Source organism: Coenobita brevimanus, chromosome 105, assembly GCF_032717465.1.
Source record: "Coenobita brevimanus isolate Jiangsu-jjx chromosome 105, ASM3271746v2, whole genome shotgun sequence".
NCBI classification, from domain to species: domain Eukaryota; kingdom Metazoa; phylum Arthropoda; class Malacostraca; order Decapoda; family Coenobitidae; genus Coenobita; species Coenobita brevimanus.
In genome coordinates, this window is record NC_137058.1 from 8,304,360 (window position 1) to 8,321,396 (window position 17,037).

At 44.6% G+C, this 17,037-nt stretch overlaps 1 protein-coding gene across 1 annotated transcript in view; it reads left to right on the forward strand.

The window, feature by feature from the left end:
* LOC145416348 (nucleolar protein 11) overlaps positions 1 to 17,037 on the forward strand; it is a 395,109-nt gene that overhangs the window by 185,286 nt on the left and 192,786 nt on the right. The window contains exon 7 of the mRNA XM_080285346.1: positions 6,227 to 6,386. Coding sequence (XP_080141472.1) covers positions 6,227 to 6,386 — 160 coding nt within the window. The remainder of the gene's footprint in view (positions 1 to 6,226; positions 6,387 to 17,037) is intronic.

Consider the following 17,037-nt stretch of genomic DNA (forward strand, 5'->3'; position numbering starts at 1 on the left):
TGCAGTCTCCCAGAGGGGTTGTGGCGAGGGCCCATCACAAGCCTGGGGATCCATGCCCTGCAGCCTGCCCCTGGACGACGCCCTCAGCTGACGGACTCCACGAGGAAGGGATGCTGCAGGCAGCTCCTGACGGTGGGCCGACCCCGCTGAGACTGCAGCTCCCAGACACCCAGGGGCACCCCTAGGACTCCGGGGTGTGTTGACCTCCCCAGCCCCATCCGCAGATAGCCCTCCAGGAGCCGGCGGAGGCAAGCTCGCCTGCTGGCCCTGTTTGGCCCCAGTCCAGAGGGCCACCTTCCCAGTCGAGGCCCCACCAGGGAAGGGCCTCTCTCCACGCTGACCAACAGCCCTGTCCGGATGACATCGCCTGTGGCAGTAGTCACATGCCTCCTACGAAAGTCACACCTGATAAACTACCTCCCACACTTGAGTGCCACCTGTAAGCAGCCCAGCCCCACAGCAGCCCGGGCCGGAATCTATCAGCCTGACGGTGTCCCCCTTAACGTGTATATGTGTATCATTGTTATTGTACTGTATAGACTGTAATTACGGCAATATATGTGTAAGGTTGGTCAGCCGAGTTTTTATGCCCTGTTCCTCATGTTGTGTATTCTAGTTCTGGTCTTGAAAGAGAACCCCAGCTCAGTAGCTAGTGTTCTAAGGACGAGAAGTTGACCTAAGAACACCTAGCATAACAATATATTTATTGCATAGTTGAAACAGAAGAAAGAAGAATAAGAAATGACTACCGCATCAGCAAAACAATTGTCACAGCAAAAAAACAAAACTGACCCGTTGACACGCCAGAACAACAAAATTCACCAAATGATCAAACTCTGATCGGTACACGCACACACTGGCTACAGCCAGGGTTGCTGCTGGGGAAAGTAGAAAAATCCAAGACGGCTCACCTAAAATCTCTAAGATCTAGGGTTGCCATACATCCGAATTTTCCCGGACATGTCCTGCATTTAGTTGTCATAATCTTCGTCTGGGAAGAATTTTAAAAATTCCCCAAAAGTCCAGAATTTCAGCTTCCATCACTTTTTCTCAAAAAATTTAATATACCATCAAACTCTGAGAGAGAGAAGGAGAGAGAGACCTTCGTTGTTTTTGTCAGATGCTAAGTGTTGCCAACTTGGCTGGTTTAGTGCTAACAGCTGGCTAAAATGTCCTTCCTTTTCCTGTTGTTCACCCATGTGTTGTTTTTTCTTCCATAGTGCTGTTATAGCCATAAAATGAAAGGTAACTGCACACAATTACTGGCTTAGTTTTCATTGTTACACTGTAGCATTTGTTATTCTTATGATCTTATCCTGCATCTAGCTTTAGCATTTTTTTAGTTATAATCTAGCCAATTCTGTACTTTGGCTGTTTTGCATTATATTGTAAAAAGATTAAAGATTGTGTTACAGTAGAGCAGTACTGGTTCTCTCTTTCTCTCTCTCTCTCTCTCGGAATATATGCCGGGTATATATATATATATATATATATATAAGTAATCCCCCCACTATCCGATGTAATAGAGCCAAAGGCATGTTCGGAAGGTGGTCCCGTCTGGAAAGTGGGCCTCTGACTGCTGGACTGGTACTTATGACCCTAACCCAACCTAACTTTGAAAGCCACCTAAATAACTCCCTACCGGACATGCATAGCACTTATTTAAACCTATTAAAGACCCTGTTCACACAAATAATGGATATAAAGCGTGAAATAAATGAAAAGAAACCAGAGAACGAGGAATTAGAAGTATGGAATATACTTAGGCCTAGCAGTGTACAGGGTACTGTACTTACAGCACGTCTGTGGCTGCCTCCTCGAACTGTCCAAGGCTCTGTTAGTTGTGAAAATGCTCTTGAAGCACGTACATTAATCCAGTGTTGTGCTACACTTAATTCTTTGCACTGTGAGTTATAATTGTTTAACACTGCACATTCTTCTTAATTGAACCACACCAGCTTCAACTTCCAGTTTCAACCACCACTCTGCACTCCACACTTAACCCTTTAAACGCGGATCGTCGCATTTGCGACGCTCGGCGAAAAGGACATAACGGCGGAGCGTCGCATTTGCAATTCTAGTAAATTTTGAATAACCGCGGGCAAGCAGGCTCCAGTTGGTATTGTCTATCAGTACCACCACCCTTTAGCTACAATTAGCATACTTTACCTTTGTACTACTGACCTCCGTTGTTCCCAAGTATCGCGATTTTCCCCCCTACCCCCGCACCGTGGCCCAGCCAGCCTGGCTGTGATACATGGCAGTGCTCTGACTGCTCAGAACTGTAAATCTGCGCTCTCCTCTCACAAGCAGTTTATGCTAATAGGAAACGCTTGTTTCCCCAGTTGTAACACTAGCTTTTTTCGCATGGTTTGCCCCTGTTTAGTGTCAGTTTACCGCAGGCTTTCAAAGTGACATTATGGCGAGTTCTAGCTCTTCTGAGTCAGTGCAATCGGCCAACAGGAACGAGAATAAAGTGACAGGCGTAAGGCAGAATAAAAAGCGCGCCGCGGTGATCTTTTGGGAAGTAATATGATTGAAAATAATGTAGTGTACATGTTTTTAGCTGTGAAAATGGAAATGTTTGTTGAGTGACGAGAAGACCGCCGCCGCGCTGCATGTCGGCCGTACGCTTCGTTGATTTTAGCCTTATTTTCAGTGCTTATTGTACAAATACGGATTCCAAACTACCTTTACGTTGTAGTATAAAGTTTACTGTGACAGAATGAGGCTGTGGTAGAGGGGAAACCGGGTTGCTGGAGGTGTGAAAGTGAAGATTTGGTTACCCAACTTTGCAAGTCTCCACAAGTCCTTGGGTAGTCCACGAAGGCTCAACACCTGTCTCTGAAGAAAGCTGAATGTAAGTACTATCTGCCATACCAAGTATAATGTTCTAGGGTTAATCTCTGATTTTTGGCTAATATTTTCCTACAGGTACTCAGACCGCGATACAACCCCGCCACTCGGGGGGGGGGGTCGACTGTTCACGGCTGCGTTTAAAGGGTTAATCCTTTGCACTCTAAATTCTAATTTGTTAACACTGCAAAACACTGTAAATTCCCATGTGGTATAGTGGCGAGGTATTGCAGTTTATTCACTGTTTATTCGTAAAAAAACGAGCACGTGCAGCATCCATTACGATGGACGTCTTCCCTGAACGAAGGTTAGGCAGTAACTGGGGACAGGGTTGCCAGATCTGAACTCGGCCATATTACCAAACGCCTCAACTTTCATTACCAAATTTAACTTTTCATTACCAAATTCTTAAAGGAAGCATTTATTCTTCACTATTTATATGTACAGTGGAAATAATCACTCTCCTTATAATCAGCAGCATGTTTATATTTGTGCTCTGTATACTAGCAGATTAATCAAAGAAAGCAGACAGTCCACCATCTCCATTACCTATATCTTTATACATGTGAAAAATCTGTTTGGTAATGGATCATGCTGATTCACTTAAAAACTAACTTTTCAGTACCAAATTGGCCTGCATTTGGTGATGAAAAATACCAAATGGCAACCGTGACTGGGGAGAGGGGGAAGGGGGAGGAAGGAAGGGGTGAAGGGCCATGGTGTAAACAGCTGTTTGGCGCCGTGCGGCAATTTCAAATTACGGATGGGAAAATATTAGGATTTTGGGGGGATTTTTTTCTTTTTTTTGGCCATTTTTGGGTTCTGAAGGTCCAGGCCCACAATGTCCGGTAAGTGGGGAGTCCGGAAAGTAGACGTCTGGAAAGTACAGAGATTACTGTATCTATCTATCTATCTATCTATATATATATATATATGTATGTATGTATGTCAAGGTTTCATAACATCAAAGGCCCAAAGTGTGTTTTGGGGGGTCGGGGGGGAGAATGGGTTTCAGCAGAGGCGTCCGGTATTTTTACTGTTCAGATATGGCAACCCTACAAGATCGTATGAAAAAAACCAAGATTTACATAACAATTTTTATATGTACATAATTATAAATGCAGGTATAGCTCCTTCAGCTCATCTCTTAGGCTTTTATACAGCAGAATTGTTGTTCATAAACCTGTGTGTTTTCCTCTTAGCTACTGGCAACTTCGGTCTCGTCGGCAGGATACATGTTACCTGCTGTGTACTCCAACACCCATCTCCATAACTCCAGCCAATATTATCACTTTTCATGTCAGTGATGAGTTCTTTTGATGGTTTCCATTCAAAGCATGGTACTTCTTGTCAAACGATGGCTTGTTTTGCAAATAACTGATTGACAGTTGTGTGAGTCAACAATCTGTTCGTGGTCATGGTTTTTAGCATAGTCATTTGTGAGAACAATCTCTCAACAAATGGAGAAGAATGTGGTAGAACTAAAAGATCACACATTATTCTTGAAAGAAATGCAAATTTAGATTGATTATTCCCATCAGTAGTTCCAACCATTTCATGCCAGAAATATGATGTTGAATGATTCAGATGCTGAAGAGTTGATCTGGAATGCAACAGATCTTGCCACAGTTATTTTAGAGAATCAAGTTGTTTCTCCTTTAGGAGAGCATGGAAGTGTACCACCAAATTTGCAATTGCTTTTGTTCTTCTGGGAGACAGAGCTACTTTTGGATAAAAAATATTGAGTAATGCCAGCATATTTTCCTCATCAAAAGGAAAGTGTTTTTGCACCTGTACACACAGTTCACAAGGTGCATACACGTTATTATAGACGAACGTTTCATACTAATCATTAAAGTTAAAGTATATTTTCCAGGTTTAATGTGAATATTTATTAGGACAAAAAAAAAAAAAAAAAGATCTAGGTGACTTTTCAAATTAATCTCCAAGAACCCAAGGTAGGGGAAAAAACCCAAGATCTTGTATAAAAAAAAAAAAATGTTTTACTCTGTGTTGGTGTTGCAACATTAAATTGGCGGGAACATTACTTGACAACAGTATTTTGAGATTTCGACGAATCTTAATTTAGCGATCGGATAGTCGCCACTTGTACAATGGAGGCCACAGCACATTTAAAAAATACTACTTGTAACACGAGTTTCTGCAGATATTTGTAGAGGTGAAAGAATATGTCATTCTGAGTAGAAAATCTTATGTACACATATGCATTTTAGGGATTACATTAGGCATGAGGTGGATTTTAAAAATTACGCAACATATCAGTGTCACACATCACGGAGAGAAGGTGGGTAGGGGAGGAGGGGCGAGGCTACCTAGGCGCCCATGCAACATGGTGAAATTATGAATTTTTTAAATGTGATTTTTTGCGCAAGTTATGTAACATTACAGTAAAGGTATCTTCAAACGGGAAATCACTCTATTAATAGGAATTATGTAATTCACTGATAAGGATTACATGAGGACAGTATGGCTGTAATTAGTGAGAAAAATAATGTAAATGTTATGTGGCAATGTTTATTTTCCCCGTCATGTTGAAAAGCTGTGTAAGATGTTCGAACATTGGGAGATTTTATGTATGAGGGGGAGGGTGCGCTATTTTTTATTTATTATCACTACTTTGTTATTATTATTTTTAAATTTTTTTTTTTGGAATTTTGCATCCGAGGCAACCTCCCCTGTGCCCCCCCCCCCACGCTACGCCACCAGTTGGAATAAATCAGCACTGGTAAGGGTAATTTCTTGCTAGAATCAGCTCTCTAAGGTGACATCCATCTGTCCTCAGTGCACCACAAGATGGCGTCTGTCTGTCTTCTGTGCCTTGGGGATTGTAAGCATCATTTGCCACTTTTGTGGCAACAGTTTAACACCATAGATATGATAAGACAAGTAAACTTTAAGAATAGGAAGTGAATTAATTACGTCTTGCTGCTGCGTAAACTAAACTGTACCTTTACCTCAATGATTCTACAGCCAAGGGCAAGGAAAGTGGCTGGTCGAGAGTTCGAGGAGGTACATGTACCCAGTAACATATCCTGTATTGTGGCCTTCTCATCATTTTCGATAAACCTGTTCATGCATATTTGTGTTTGTGGTACTTTCCATGACATTATGTACTGTATTTATTGGGTCAGAATTGTTGTAAAAAAGAAATTTAGGGTTTCAGCCTGGGGTACTTGGGACCAGTTACCATTTGGGGTACATGGGACCATTACAGTATATGCCATTGGTTCTGTATTTTCGTTTTCATGCATTTCCGTTATCGTGCATCATGTTTTATACCAGTTATTTGCAGTAACCAAGGGATCGCTTTATGTTACTGAACTGATGAGACTAATAAATGTTATTTCAGAAACTGTGGGATCAAGTGGTGAAGTATGTCATAGTTGGCTGAGCACCACCAGTGATGATATAGTTCCTGCTGCTGCACACAGAACTGTCTTCTGGAACACAAGCTCTGAACTATGTAAAGTGATCCAGCTGATTAACAGAGGAGCTTTGTCACAAAGCTTGTAAGTGCAGGTTTGTTTAGGAAGGGTTTCCCGTGAGATCTGTAAGAAACATCAGGAGATTGCACCACCTCCCCTGCTGGTCTATTCAAAGTACAGTATCTGTAATTTTGTCAGGGAAGCTGAAATTTTTTAAATCTTTAAGGCAACTGCTTCTCAATTTAAATCTACTTGTATCTCCCTTTGTTCCTCCATCATTCATCAGAAAAGATCCTCTCTGCCTAACCTTTCCAATCCTGTTATGCCTTCGAACATCATGATCAAATCTCATCTCTCTCTCCCCTCTCTTGTAGGGTTTGTAGCTTCAACCTCGTCAGTTTCTCCTCATAGGAATATTCTTTCAAGCTGGGTATCATCTTCATAATCATTCTTTGAATCCCCCCCCCACCCCCCCACCCATATGAATGAGAAGTTTAACTGGGACAGGGAAGGTTTGGAGCCAGCATATCCAGTGTTTGGCCCTTGGCTTTTGATTAATGTTGCTACTGTGAGCTGGCAAATAGCCAAGATGCAGGTGGGGAAGGCAGCAGGTGTGTCTGGGTTGACTGCTGAAATGTTGAAAGCCTCATGAGATTAGGAGTGGGGTTAATCACAGACCTGATAAATATGATTAAATATGAGTATGTTATCCCAGATGATTGGCCGAAGAGTGTAATTGTAAATGTGTACAAGGGGAAGGGTGATGTCCTGGAAAGAGAAAATTACGGAGGCATAAAGCTTTTAGATCAGATAATGAAGGTGATGGAGAGAGGTCTAGAAGGTATAATTAGAGAAAGAGCGAATATTTATGAGATGCAGTTTGGGTTTATGCCAGGAAAAGGGACCACTGCTGCCATATTCATTGTTCAACAGCATTCGAAAAATAAATAGGAAAGAAAAGCGAAATTGTTCTTTGTTTTTGTTTATTCGGAGAAGGCCTTTGATAGAGTCCCTAGAGTGGTGGTGAGGTGGGCAGTGAGAAAGCTTGGGATTGTGGAGTGGCTGGTTAAGGTGGTTATGGCCATGTATTTGGGTGCTTACACCAGCGTAAGGGTGAATGGAGATTTGAGTGACAAGCTTTCCGCAAATGTTCGTGTGCACAAGGGGTTAGTTTTGAGCCCCTTGTTGTTTAATATGGTACTTGAAACCTTCTCACGTGACTTCAGAAATGGATTCCTGTGGGAGATGTGTAAGCTGATGACTTGGTGTTCATTGCAGAGAATGGAAGGGAGGCGGAGGAAAGATTTAGGAAGTAGGGCTTAAAAGTAAATGCTGATAAAACAAAAGTGATAGTATCTAGGGCTGGTGGAGGTACTGTCAAAGAAGAGGGAGATGGCCATGTGCAATTTTTCACAAGGGCATGGGAAGTAATTCCATCATGTGCAGTGTCTGTGATAAGTGAGGTGAGGAGAGAAATGACTGAACAGGGAGATGTTGACAAGTGGACAAGAGGCCCACCAAGACATAAAGTGACCTGGTGGTGGGATGAAAGTATAGAAACTGCAGTTAAGGGGAAAAGACTGCTTTTCTGGGAATAGAAGAAGGGTGGTGGCTGCCAAGCAAAGGGCTAGATAAGAGGTTTACAGGGCGAAGTCTGAGTCAGAGACTTTTACTCGATAACCTGAATCATGTGGAAGGGAAGAATATGATTTTTAAGGTGGCAAATCAGTTGAAGAGGGAGAACAGGAATGTCATAGGTGACCAGTGTGTGAAGAATGGTGAAAGGGGGGTTGTGATGAATAGTGGGAATATTAGAGACACATGGAGAGAGCATTACAGCTGGTTGTTGAATGAGGAGCTTGACTGGGACAGGGAAGGTTTGGAGCTTGCAGATCCAGTTTTTGGCCCATGGCCTTTGATTGACCATGGTACTGTGAGTGGGGCAATAGGCAAGATGCAAGTGGGGAAGGCAGCAGGTGTTTTTGGGTTGACTGCTGAAATGTCGAAAGTCTCAGGAGATATAGGAGTGAGGTTAGTCACTGACCTGATAAATATGATTGTATATTGACTCTGTCGGATACGTTTATGTGAAGCTACAGAACGTGGTGAATGTTTTGGGTGTATCAGATAGAGCCAGGATTCCGGGGGCATCAGTGGTGAGCAAATGGAAGCGTCAACTATTGGATTGGGGAAATTTGGGCTGTCTGGACATTGCTACTTCTCACCCTGCTCCAAGGTGGGAAAGGAGTCTGGATGATGATTGATGATGATGATGATGATAATGGTGATCAGTATATGGATGTGTTGTCCCAGATTATTGGCTGAAGAGTGTACAATAATTGTAAATGTGTACAAGGGGAAGGGTGATGCCCTGGAAAGAGGAAATTATAGAGGCATAAAGCTTTTAGACCAGATAATGAAGGTAATGGAGAGAGTTTAGAAGGTATGATTGGAGAAAGAGCAAATACTGATGAGTATGATTAGAGATAGAGCAAATATTGATGCGATGCAGTTTTGGTTTATGCCAGGCAAATGGACCACTGGTGCTATATTCATAGTGTCACAGCTTTAGGAAAAATATGTAGGAAAGAAAAGGGAACTGTACTTTTTTTTTTGTAGATGCCTTTGACAGAGTCTTTAGAGAAGTGGCGAGGTGGGCATTGAAAAAACTTGGGATTGAGGAATGGCTGGTTAGGGTCATTTTGGCCATGAATGTGGGTGTTTACACTCAGGTAATGGTGTATGGAGATTTGAGTGAATGTTGGTGTGCATTAGGAGTCAGTCTTGAGCTCATTGTTGTTTAATATGGTACCTGAAGCCCCCTCACTTGACATCAGAAATGGATTCCCATGGAAGATTTTGTATGCTGATGATTTGGTGTTGGTTGCAGAGAATGAAAGGGAGGTGGAAGAAAGATTTAGGAAGTGGAGAGATGGTATGGGGTACAAGGGTTTAAGAGTAAATGCAGTTAAAACAAAAGTGATGGTATCCAGGGTTGCTGGTGGAGGTACAGTACTGTCAAAGGAGAGGGAGAGTGGCCATGTACAGTAGAAGTCCGAATTTTCGGCATCTATGGGACCAGGCAAGTGCCGAAATATCAAAATTGCCGAATTATCGAAAACCCTACCCACTCAGTACCTTATATGTTTCGGTGAACACTATCATCATTACTCACATCATTAGAAATGTGTTTGGAGAGAGTACTGTTTACTGTTTGATACTGTACAATACTGTAATGAATACAGTACTATACATGAATATGAAAAATAAAGAAATTAGTGAACATACTGTATATAAATGTAATGGTACAGTAGGCCTACAAGTTCACATGCACTTACCTAAACTTATAGTAGGTTCCTTATTTACATATGTACAATAGAAGGGGTTGATTGGAGTCTGCTACTGCTGGAAGAAGTCCCCAGCAGTAGAGGGTCCTGCAACAGGCTCTAAGGACTCTTCTCCCTGTTGCTGCGGCAGTAGAGCTTGAGGTTCAGAGACTGCTGTTGGTGATGGAGAGGAGGGAGCAGAGGAGCTTACATTAAACTCATCCATAATCTGTTTCCTACTCATGCCAGCCTCTAATTTTTTCAACAGCTCAATTTTCCGAGCAATAGTCAACATCTTATGTGTACGCTTCTTGCTAACACCAGTTAACTTTCCACACGTGGAGGCCATTTTCAAAACACGCAGAAGATGTTTATACTGTTCACAACACACGGCTGGTCCAATCAGGTGTTACAAAGCTCCTGTCTGATGTTACGGTGCTTACAGCACACTCGAATAGTAATTTCAGAGGTATTTCGGTACGAAGTTCACAAAGCACACAGAAGAATCAAGAGAAGTCGGCAGCAGCACGGCAACAACTCGGAAGAATGGCGGAAGAATGGCGAAACAGATTCTCTTTCCCATGCTAGACTCACGACATGTTTGTCCTCTCTTTATGCTATAGGAGAAAGAGCTAGCCTCTGAGCTTCATGGCAGTGGTAGACTCGTTCCATCACTTTCACTATCTCACTCACTAAGGCGGGTAAAGGCGGGTAGCTAGCTGGCGAGCCTCATGGAGAATTTCAAGACTGACGAAAAAAATCGGAGAATCTGCCGAACGATCGGAGATTTTCGTAAATGGGACTATTTCTCAAAACTGCCGAAATGTCAGATTTGCCGGGGATTTGGATGACGAAATATTGGACTTTTACTGTACAATTTGTCACAAGGGCATGGGAAGTAATTCCATCTTGTCCAGTGTTTGTGATAAGTTAGTGCATAAGAGATGTATTGGTATTAGAGGTAGACTGTGAAATAATACTGATTTCATGTGTGCGGTGTGTCGGGAGAGCATGTCGAAATTGTCAGTCGTGAAAGGATTAAACTTGCTGGTGAGTCTCATGAGTGTATGGTAGAGTTTTATTATTTGGGAGACTTGTTATATGCTGCAGGTGGGGCTGGAGTGAGGAGTGGTTGGAAGAAATTCAGGGAGCTGTTACCTCTCCTGGCATTGAGAAGGCTCTCCCTCCATGCTAAGGGATCTTTGTATACAGCTTGTGTTAGGAGTGTAATGCTGTAAGGTATTGAGACTTGGGAAGTAAAGGGAGAGGATGTTTCAGACTCAAACGTACGGAAATGACAGTGATTAGGTGGACGGTCAGAGTGTCTCTGAGTGTTAAGCCTAGGGGGCTTAGGTTAATGATGGAGGAGTTCAGGGGTAGGATAGGACTGGAATGTATTGGTGTTGTGATGAGGAGGGGTAGATTGAGATGGTTTGGGCATGTGGAGAGGATGGGGGATAATAATTGGGTGCAGAAAATGAGAATTATTAATGTTAGGGTTAGGTTTGTGAGAGGTAGGCTGAAAAAGACCTGGGATGAGGTCATTGAGTGTGACTTCAAGGATAAGGGACTGAATAGGGAAGCAGCCATTGATTGAGCTGCATGGAGAGCCGCCATTAACCTCTGTGGTATGCAGTTCTCCAGCCTCTAGGATGCAAAAACAAGCCTATTTTTTTTTACTTTCTCAGGGTAAAAGTTTTACACCTGATTTATAGAGCTTTAATTTACACACTTGAAAACGCAAACTCCAGTCTCTTCGACGCGATAGTTACCAAGCTATGGTCCGTTAGAGTTAATAATAGTTACCCATCATAACCCGGGAGAGAAAGAAAAATACGCCAGAGGGGGTTAAGATACTCCGTGCTAGGGGGTGGGGTGGTTGGTTTCGGGGGATGGTAAGGCCAGGAGAGGGTGTACAGGGATGGAGGGATGGGAGGAGACCACTACCAGACACAAAGAAGGGGCCCCAGTGGAGTACAGGGATGTGGAGGGAGGGTAGGGGGGAAATACCCTCCCCCCAGATGACTGGGGGGGATCCATATCAAGGGGTGGAGGATGCATGAGGAGGGTGTGGGAGGGGTGGTGATGGTGGTAAGAATGGAGGGAGGTAGGGTTGTAACAATGTAGTGGGGTAGAGTGCCGCTGCGAGAGGGAGGTGGGGGTACATCCCCCACCGCTTGGGTACAGGCCTGGATCCTCCCTCCCTCCCGTGTGTCCAACACTTAGTTCTGATTGGTCAGAAGCCATTTACGTCACAGCCGGGGTGGAACAAGCTGCTGCCAATTTTTTGTGGAAGTTGCACAATCGACGTTCCTTGTCCATTTAACCTGTAGGATACGCGATTTGACCGACCGATCTTCCCTGATAACCTGTATGTGGAGCTGGCTTTTTGACCTACAGAAGTAAAAAGTTTTATGCCCAAGGTTTAGAGCTTGAATTTACACACCTTATGCCGCAATCCAGAGCATTTCAGACCAACTGGTTCGTGAGCTATAGCCCATCAAAGTTGAAAAAAGTTACCCTTCCGTGGCTCCAGTTTTCTATGCACTCCCACCCCATCCTCCCTCATTTCTCCCCTCCCATGACCTTCCTCACCCACTCCCATCATCCCCCCCTCTCTTCCTTCCCATCCCCCTACCCCCACCCTTCAGAATTTTCCAGCTTTTTTTTTTTTTTTTTTTTTTTTTTTTTTACCAATGTCCTGCACAATAATTATGTAGATATTCCTCACTCACTCCCAACACCCTTCCCCCAACACTTCTCCCCTCCCCACCTTCCCTTCCCCTGTCTCCCTCCCTCATAGCTGTGTAGCTTAAAAAAAAAAAAAAAAAGGAGCAAAGGCATTCAAAATCTTTTTCTTGGTGTTACTCATACACTCCAGCACCCTCTCTCCTCCCCCCTCCCCTCCCCTCAGAGCTGTCAAATCAAGTAGCTATCAAGGGGGAAAAAAAAAATAGCTAGAGCTACCCCCCCCTACCCCCACCCTTCGGAATATTCCAGCTGGTTTTTTTTTTGTTTTTTTTTTTTTTTTTTTTTTTCAAACAATAGTTTGCACAGCAATTATGTCAGTGTTGCTCACTCATTCCTAACACCCTTCTCCCCCAACACTTCTCCTCTCCCCACCTTCCCTCCCCTCGTCCCCTTCCCTCATACTTGTGTAGCTGTCAAAATAAAAAACATACTTGAAAAAACATACATTCTATGTTTCATGCATCAGAGTATGCAGTTACACAAACAATAATCTTGTATTGAACGAAAACGTGCAACATGAATATTAACAATGACGTATAATACTTTAGGTGGGACAGGGGGGAGAGGTAAGAGGAAGGCATACTACAGGGGGTTGGGGTGGGGTGGGGGTGGGGTGGGGAGTGGCCTGGAGGGTGGTACAGGGGTATAGAGGTGGGAGACAGATGCTACCAGACAGAGAACAGGCAGAAAGGGAGTACAGGGGTGTGAAGGGTGGGTGGGGGGCTATAACCCTCTCTAGTGAGACAGGGAGGGGGGGAAAGGAAGGGGAACCATGGTGGCGTGATGGAGGAGGGGTGAGGGAGGGAGCAGGAGGCGGTCAGAGGCGAAGGAGGGAGCAGGAGGCGGTCAGAGGCGAGGGAGGGAGCAGGAGGCGGTCAGAGGCGAGGGAGGGAGCAGGAGGCGGTCAGAGGCGAGGGAGGAGGAGAGGGAAAAAAGGTACAGTAGGCTCGCACAGTGCGTGAGAGATTGGGCGGTCCATGACCTCGCGCACTGGGAATTCGCCTACTGGGAATACATAATCTTGTGGGAATAATTACATATGGGCGGTACCCCCTCATACCTGGACATTTTTTGGCCCTTAGAGACATAATAAAGGTCATATTTTTCAGACATTGTACTAAAGCTATAGCCACAATAACAAAAATATCGGTAGTCACCTTAACAACAGTAGACAACAGGCCTGATGACCTTAAATAACAGGGTTCCGAGCGCCGCACCAACACTTCCCTCCACAGACTCCTCTTGAGCACCTTCCCGAGGAGCATCAAAGTCACTCACTTCAGCCATAAACCCTTCAAAGTCCAATGCTGACACTTCTGAGATTGCATCCTCTTCATCCTCAACAGGAACAGGAGCAGACGGTGTCGCTGGTTCCGCAATTTCACCAACTTGAGCCCGCTGTGTGTAGCTTGTTATGAGCGTCTGTCTTCTGTTTATTTCTTCCCTGTGCCTGTCTGTGTAGAAACGGAAGAGTTTGTCGATACCAGCCAGAAGTTCCTCCGTTCTTAGGTTGCTCACTTCCTGTTCCTTCACCTCCTCCTTGAGCTTATCCACGGCAGCAAGGATCTTGCTAATGTTTGACATACACAGCTCAGTCCTGCCTTCCATCACACTAGGCTGCTCAAATTGACTCTGCCTGGCGTCGGGCTCTGCGTCAGCCTCGTCTATCCGTTGCAACTCTTCCTCGGGAGGCTGTTCCTCAGTAACAGTGTGCACTTCTTGTATGTCCGCCAATGTAACATCCTCGAAACCTGGTACAGCTTGTGCTGCTGTCAGTGTTGCTGCCTCAGCCTCGGCCAGTGGTTGAATGGCCGTCTCCTGGGTCGTGCATAAGTGAGGCACGAGCATTCGCTACGCATGGTTCACCGTTGCAGGTGTAATTTGGTGCCAGGCTTGTAGGAGAAATTCAACTGTGTCCTTCACTGTAAAATACGCCAAAATGCCTCAACAGTCATGGCATCTGTGGCAGGCCGGGATACAGCTGCTGGTGGAGATGAAACGGGAGCAGATGCCTCATCAAGGTCTTTGTCGTGATCTTGTAGGGCATGAAGCTCCTCTTGTGTGTCGGTCTTCCTGCATAGGTAGTCGTACACTTGCTTATGGTAGAAGTGCTTCACAATGGCGATTAGTTCTTGATCCAGTGGCTGCACTAGTGACGTCGTGCGGGGCGGCAGAAACACAACACGACAATCCTTATGCAGATCTTCACGGTATGGAGGGTGACTTGGTGCATTATCAAGCACAAGGAGCATCTTAAATGGAATGCCCAGTTCCCGACACTTGGCCCTGGCATCAGGGACACACCGCCTCATTAACCAGTCTTCCATAATGTTCCCGGTCATCCAACCATTTGCGGACTTGTACCAATACACGCCACTTGCATCCATGTTCGTGAGGTTTTTGTAGCACCTTGGGTGTGAAGCTGTGTGTACAACAACTGGCCTCATCTTGTGGCTCCCAGACAGGTTTACAACAAACATTACCGTCATCTTACACTTCTGGAGCTTCCGACCAGGGGCTTGTTTCTGTCTTTTAGTGATGTAAGTTGAATCGGGCACGGCCTTGTAATATAACGACGTTTCATTGATGTTGTAGATCTGGTCCTTGGTGTACTGTCCCTCTTCAATAATCGCTCTAAATATCGCAGGATAGTCTCTCGCAGCCAGCTCGTCAGCAGAGGCACGTTCACCAGACACTTTCACGTAACAGAGTTCCTTGCGCTTGAGAAAACGGTCCAGCCATCCAACCGATGCCCCGAAAGGTTTTTCCAATTTTAACCTGCGAGATGCTGCCTTGTAAAAGAGTTGGGCTTGGTTCCAAATAAATCTTCCATTCAGTGGAATACCTTCCTTTTCCTTCCTCATTATGAAGGTGGCAAGATAGCGCTCCATTAGTATCATAGCACGATTTCCCACCCGCGAACGGCCGTCTAGGTCAGAGGCACTGTACGTCTTCACTACAGCCTTTATGGCTTCACGGTTCTTCCACACAGTTCTCATTGTAGATTCAGCCAGTCCCAGGGCTCTCCCGATGGCAGTGTTTCCTTGACCCTCCTCCTTCATCTTAATGATTTTTAACTTGGTGGCGTGCGTCAGAAGTTTCTTAACTCTTGGGGTTGGAGCCATGGTGTGGCGAAGTACAGGCAAGGATGGAGCAGCACAAAAAACACCACACGTTGTACACGACAGGTTAGCTGTGGAGAGCAGATCCGCACAGTGCACGAGCCAGGACTGTTATGGCGTGCCCGCTTCCTTGTACCCCAAGCTGCGCAGTAGAAATCCCGGGAATTTCTGCGCATCAACGTGACGACACATGACGTGCTGTGTGAGAGATGGTCACGCACTAATAGAAAATGGCATTTTTGAGCCACTCCTTGCTTCTGCCTCATGTTCTGTGCGGTAAACTCGCTCATTCAAGGGTTTTTGGTTATGATTTTTGGTCACTCGCGCACAATGCGAATCGCACACTGTGATGACGCGCACTGTGCGAACCTACTTTATTGGGGTAGAGGAAGGTGGTGAGGGGGTGATGGAGGAATCACCCCCCCCCTCACCATGGGTAGGGGCCCAGATCCTCTCCCCTCCCTACTCAGGACTTAGTTCTCATTGGTTTGCATTGATATATGTCACAATTGGGCCGAAGCCTAGCGTCCATAGTTTTTTTTTTTTACAAACACTCCTCTATCGATCACATTTGGCATCTAGCGTAATCCTGAAAAAGGATCAGTCAATCCTGTCAGTACTTTAGGAGAAAAAAAAAAAATAGTGAAAAAAATGTCGATTATCGAGCTTAATACTTTAGGGGTTAAGTGACCAAAGCCGATGCATTGCAAGCATGTTGGAGCCCTCAAAAACGAACAAGCAAATAAATGAAATGAAGCTTTTCAGAAAGCGATTGCTATTATGAGTTTGCTTTCCTCCCCCCCTCTCCTATCAACTAAGATGCAAGAGAAGTTACAGTATAACATACATGGTTGAGAAAAGGAGTACAGTACAGTACTGTACACCGTGGAGTATGTGGAGGCCAGCACCAGACTTTTTTGTTTATTCAGGAGTAATCCTGTCAAAGTACAGGATGTCTTTCCTGCATGTCTGGGATATGCTGCTTAATAAAAAAAACTTTTTCCCTGCATTACAATACAGTACTCTTCTTTAAAACTAGCATTACAGTCAACTGCCACTATTCATGGGGTTTACGCACCAGACTAATAGAGTAAAAGCTCGTTTATCCAGGTTTATGCATATTCGGGCTGTGACCTAATGATTCAGTGTTACAATAATATTTAATCCTCTTGTTACTAGATGACGCAGGCTGCGTCCAACCACGGGCAAGTACTCAGGATGTAGGCCAGCCCGACCTTGGCCAAGTGCTGGGAGAACCCCCCCCCCCCCTTGTTTCCGCGCTCGCAGTACTTCTTAAACATTTTATCCTCACACACTTAGTTTTGCTTCTATCTCCGTGATTTTTTTTTCTCCCGTAATCTTGAATAGTTGTACTTGCTTATGGTGTTGATAAAAACGTTTGGCAAATGTAAATTACAGTAATCTTCCCATTATCCGACGTAATAGAGCCGAAGGCATTTTCGGACAGTGGGTTTGTCCGGATAGTGGGCCCAGGCCTCCTGGACTGGTACTTATGGACCCTAACCCAGCCTAACT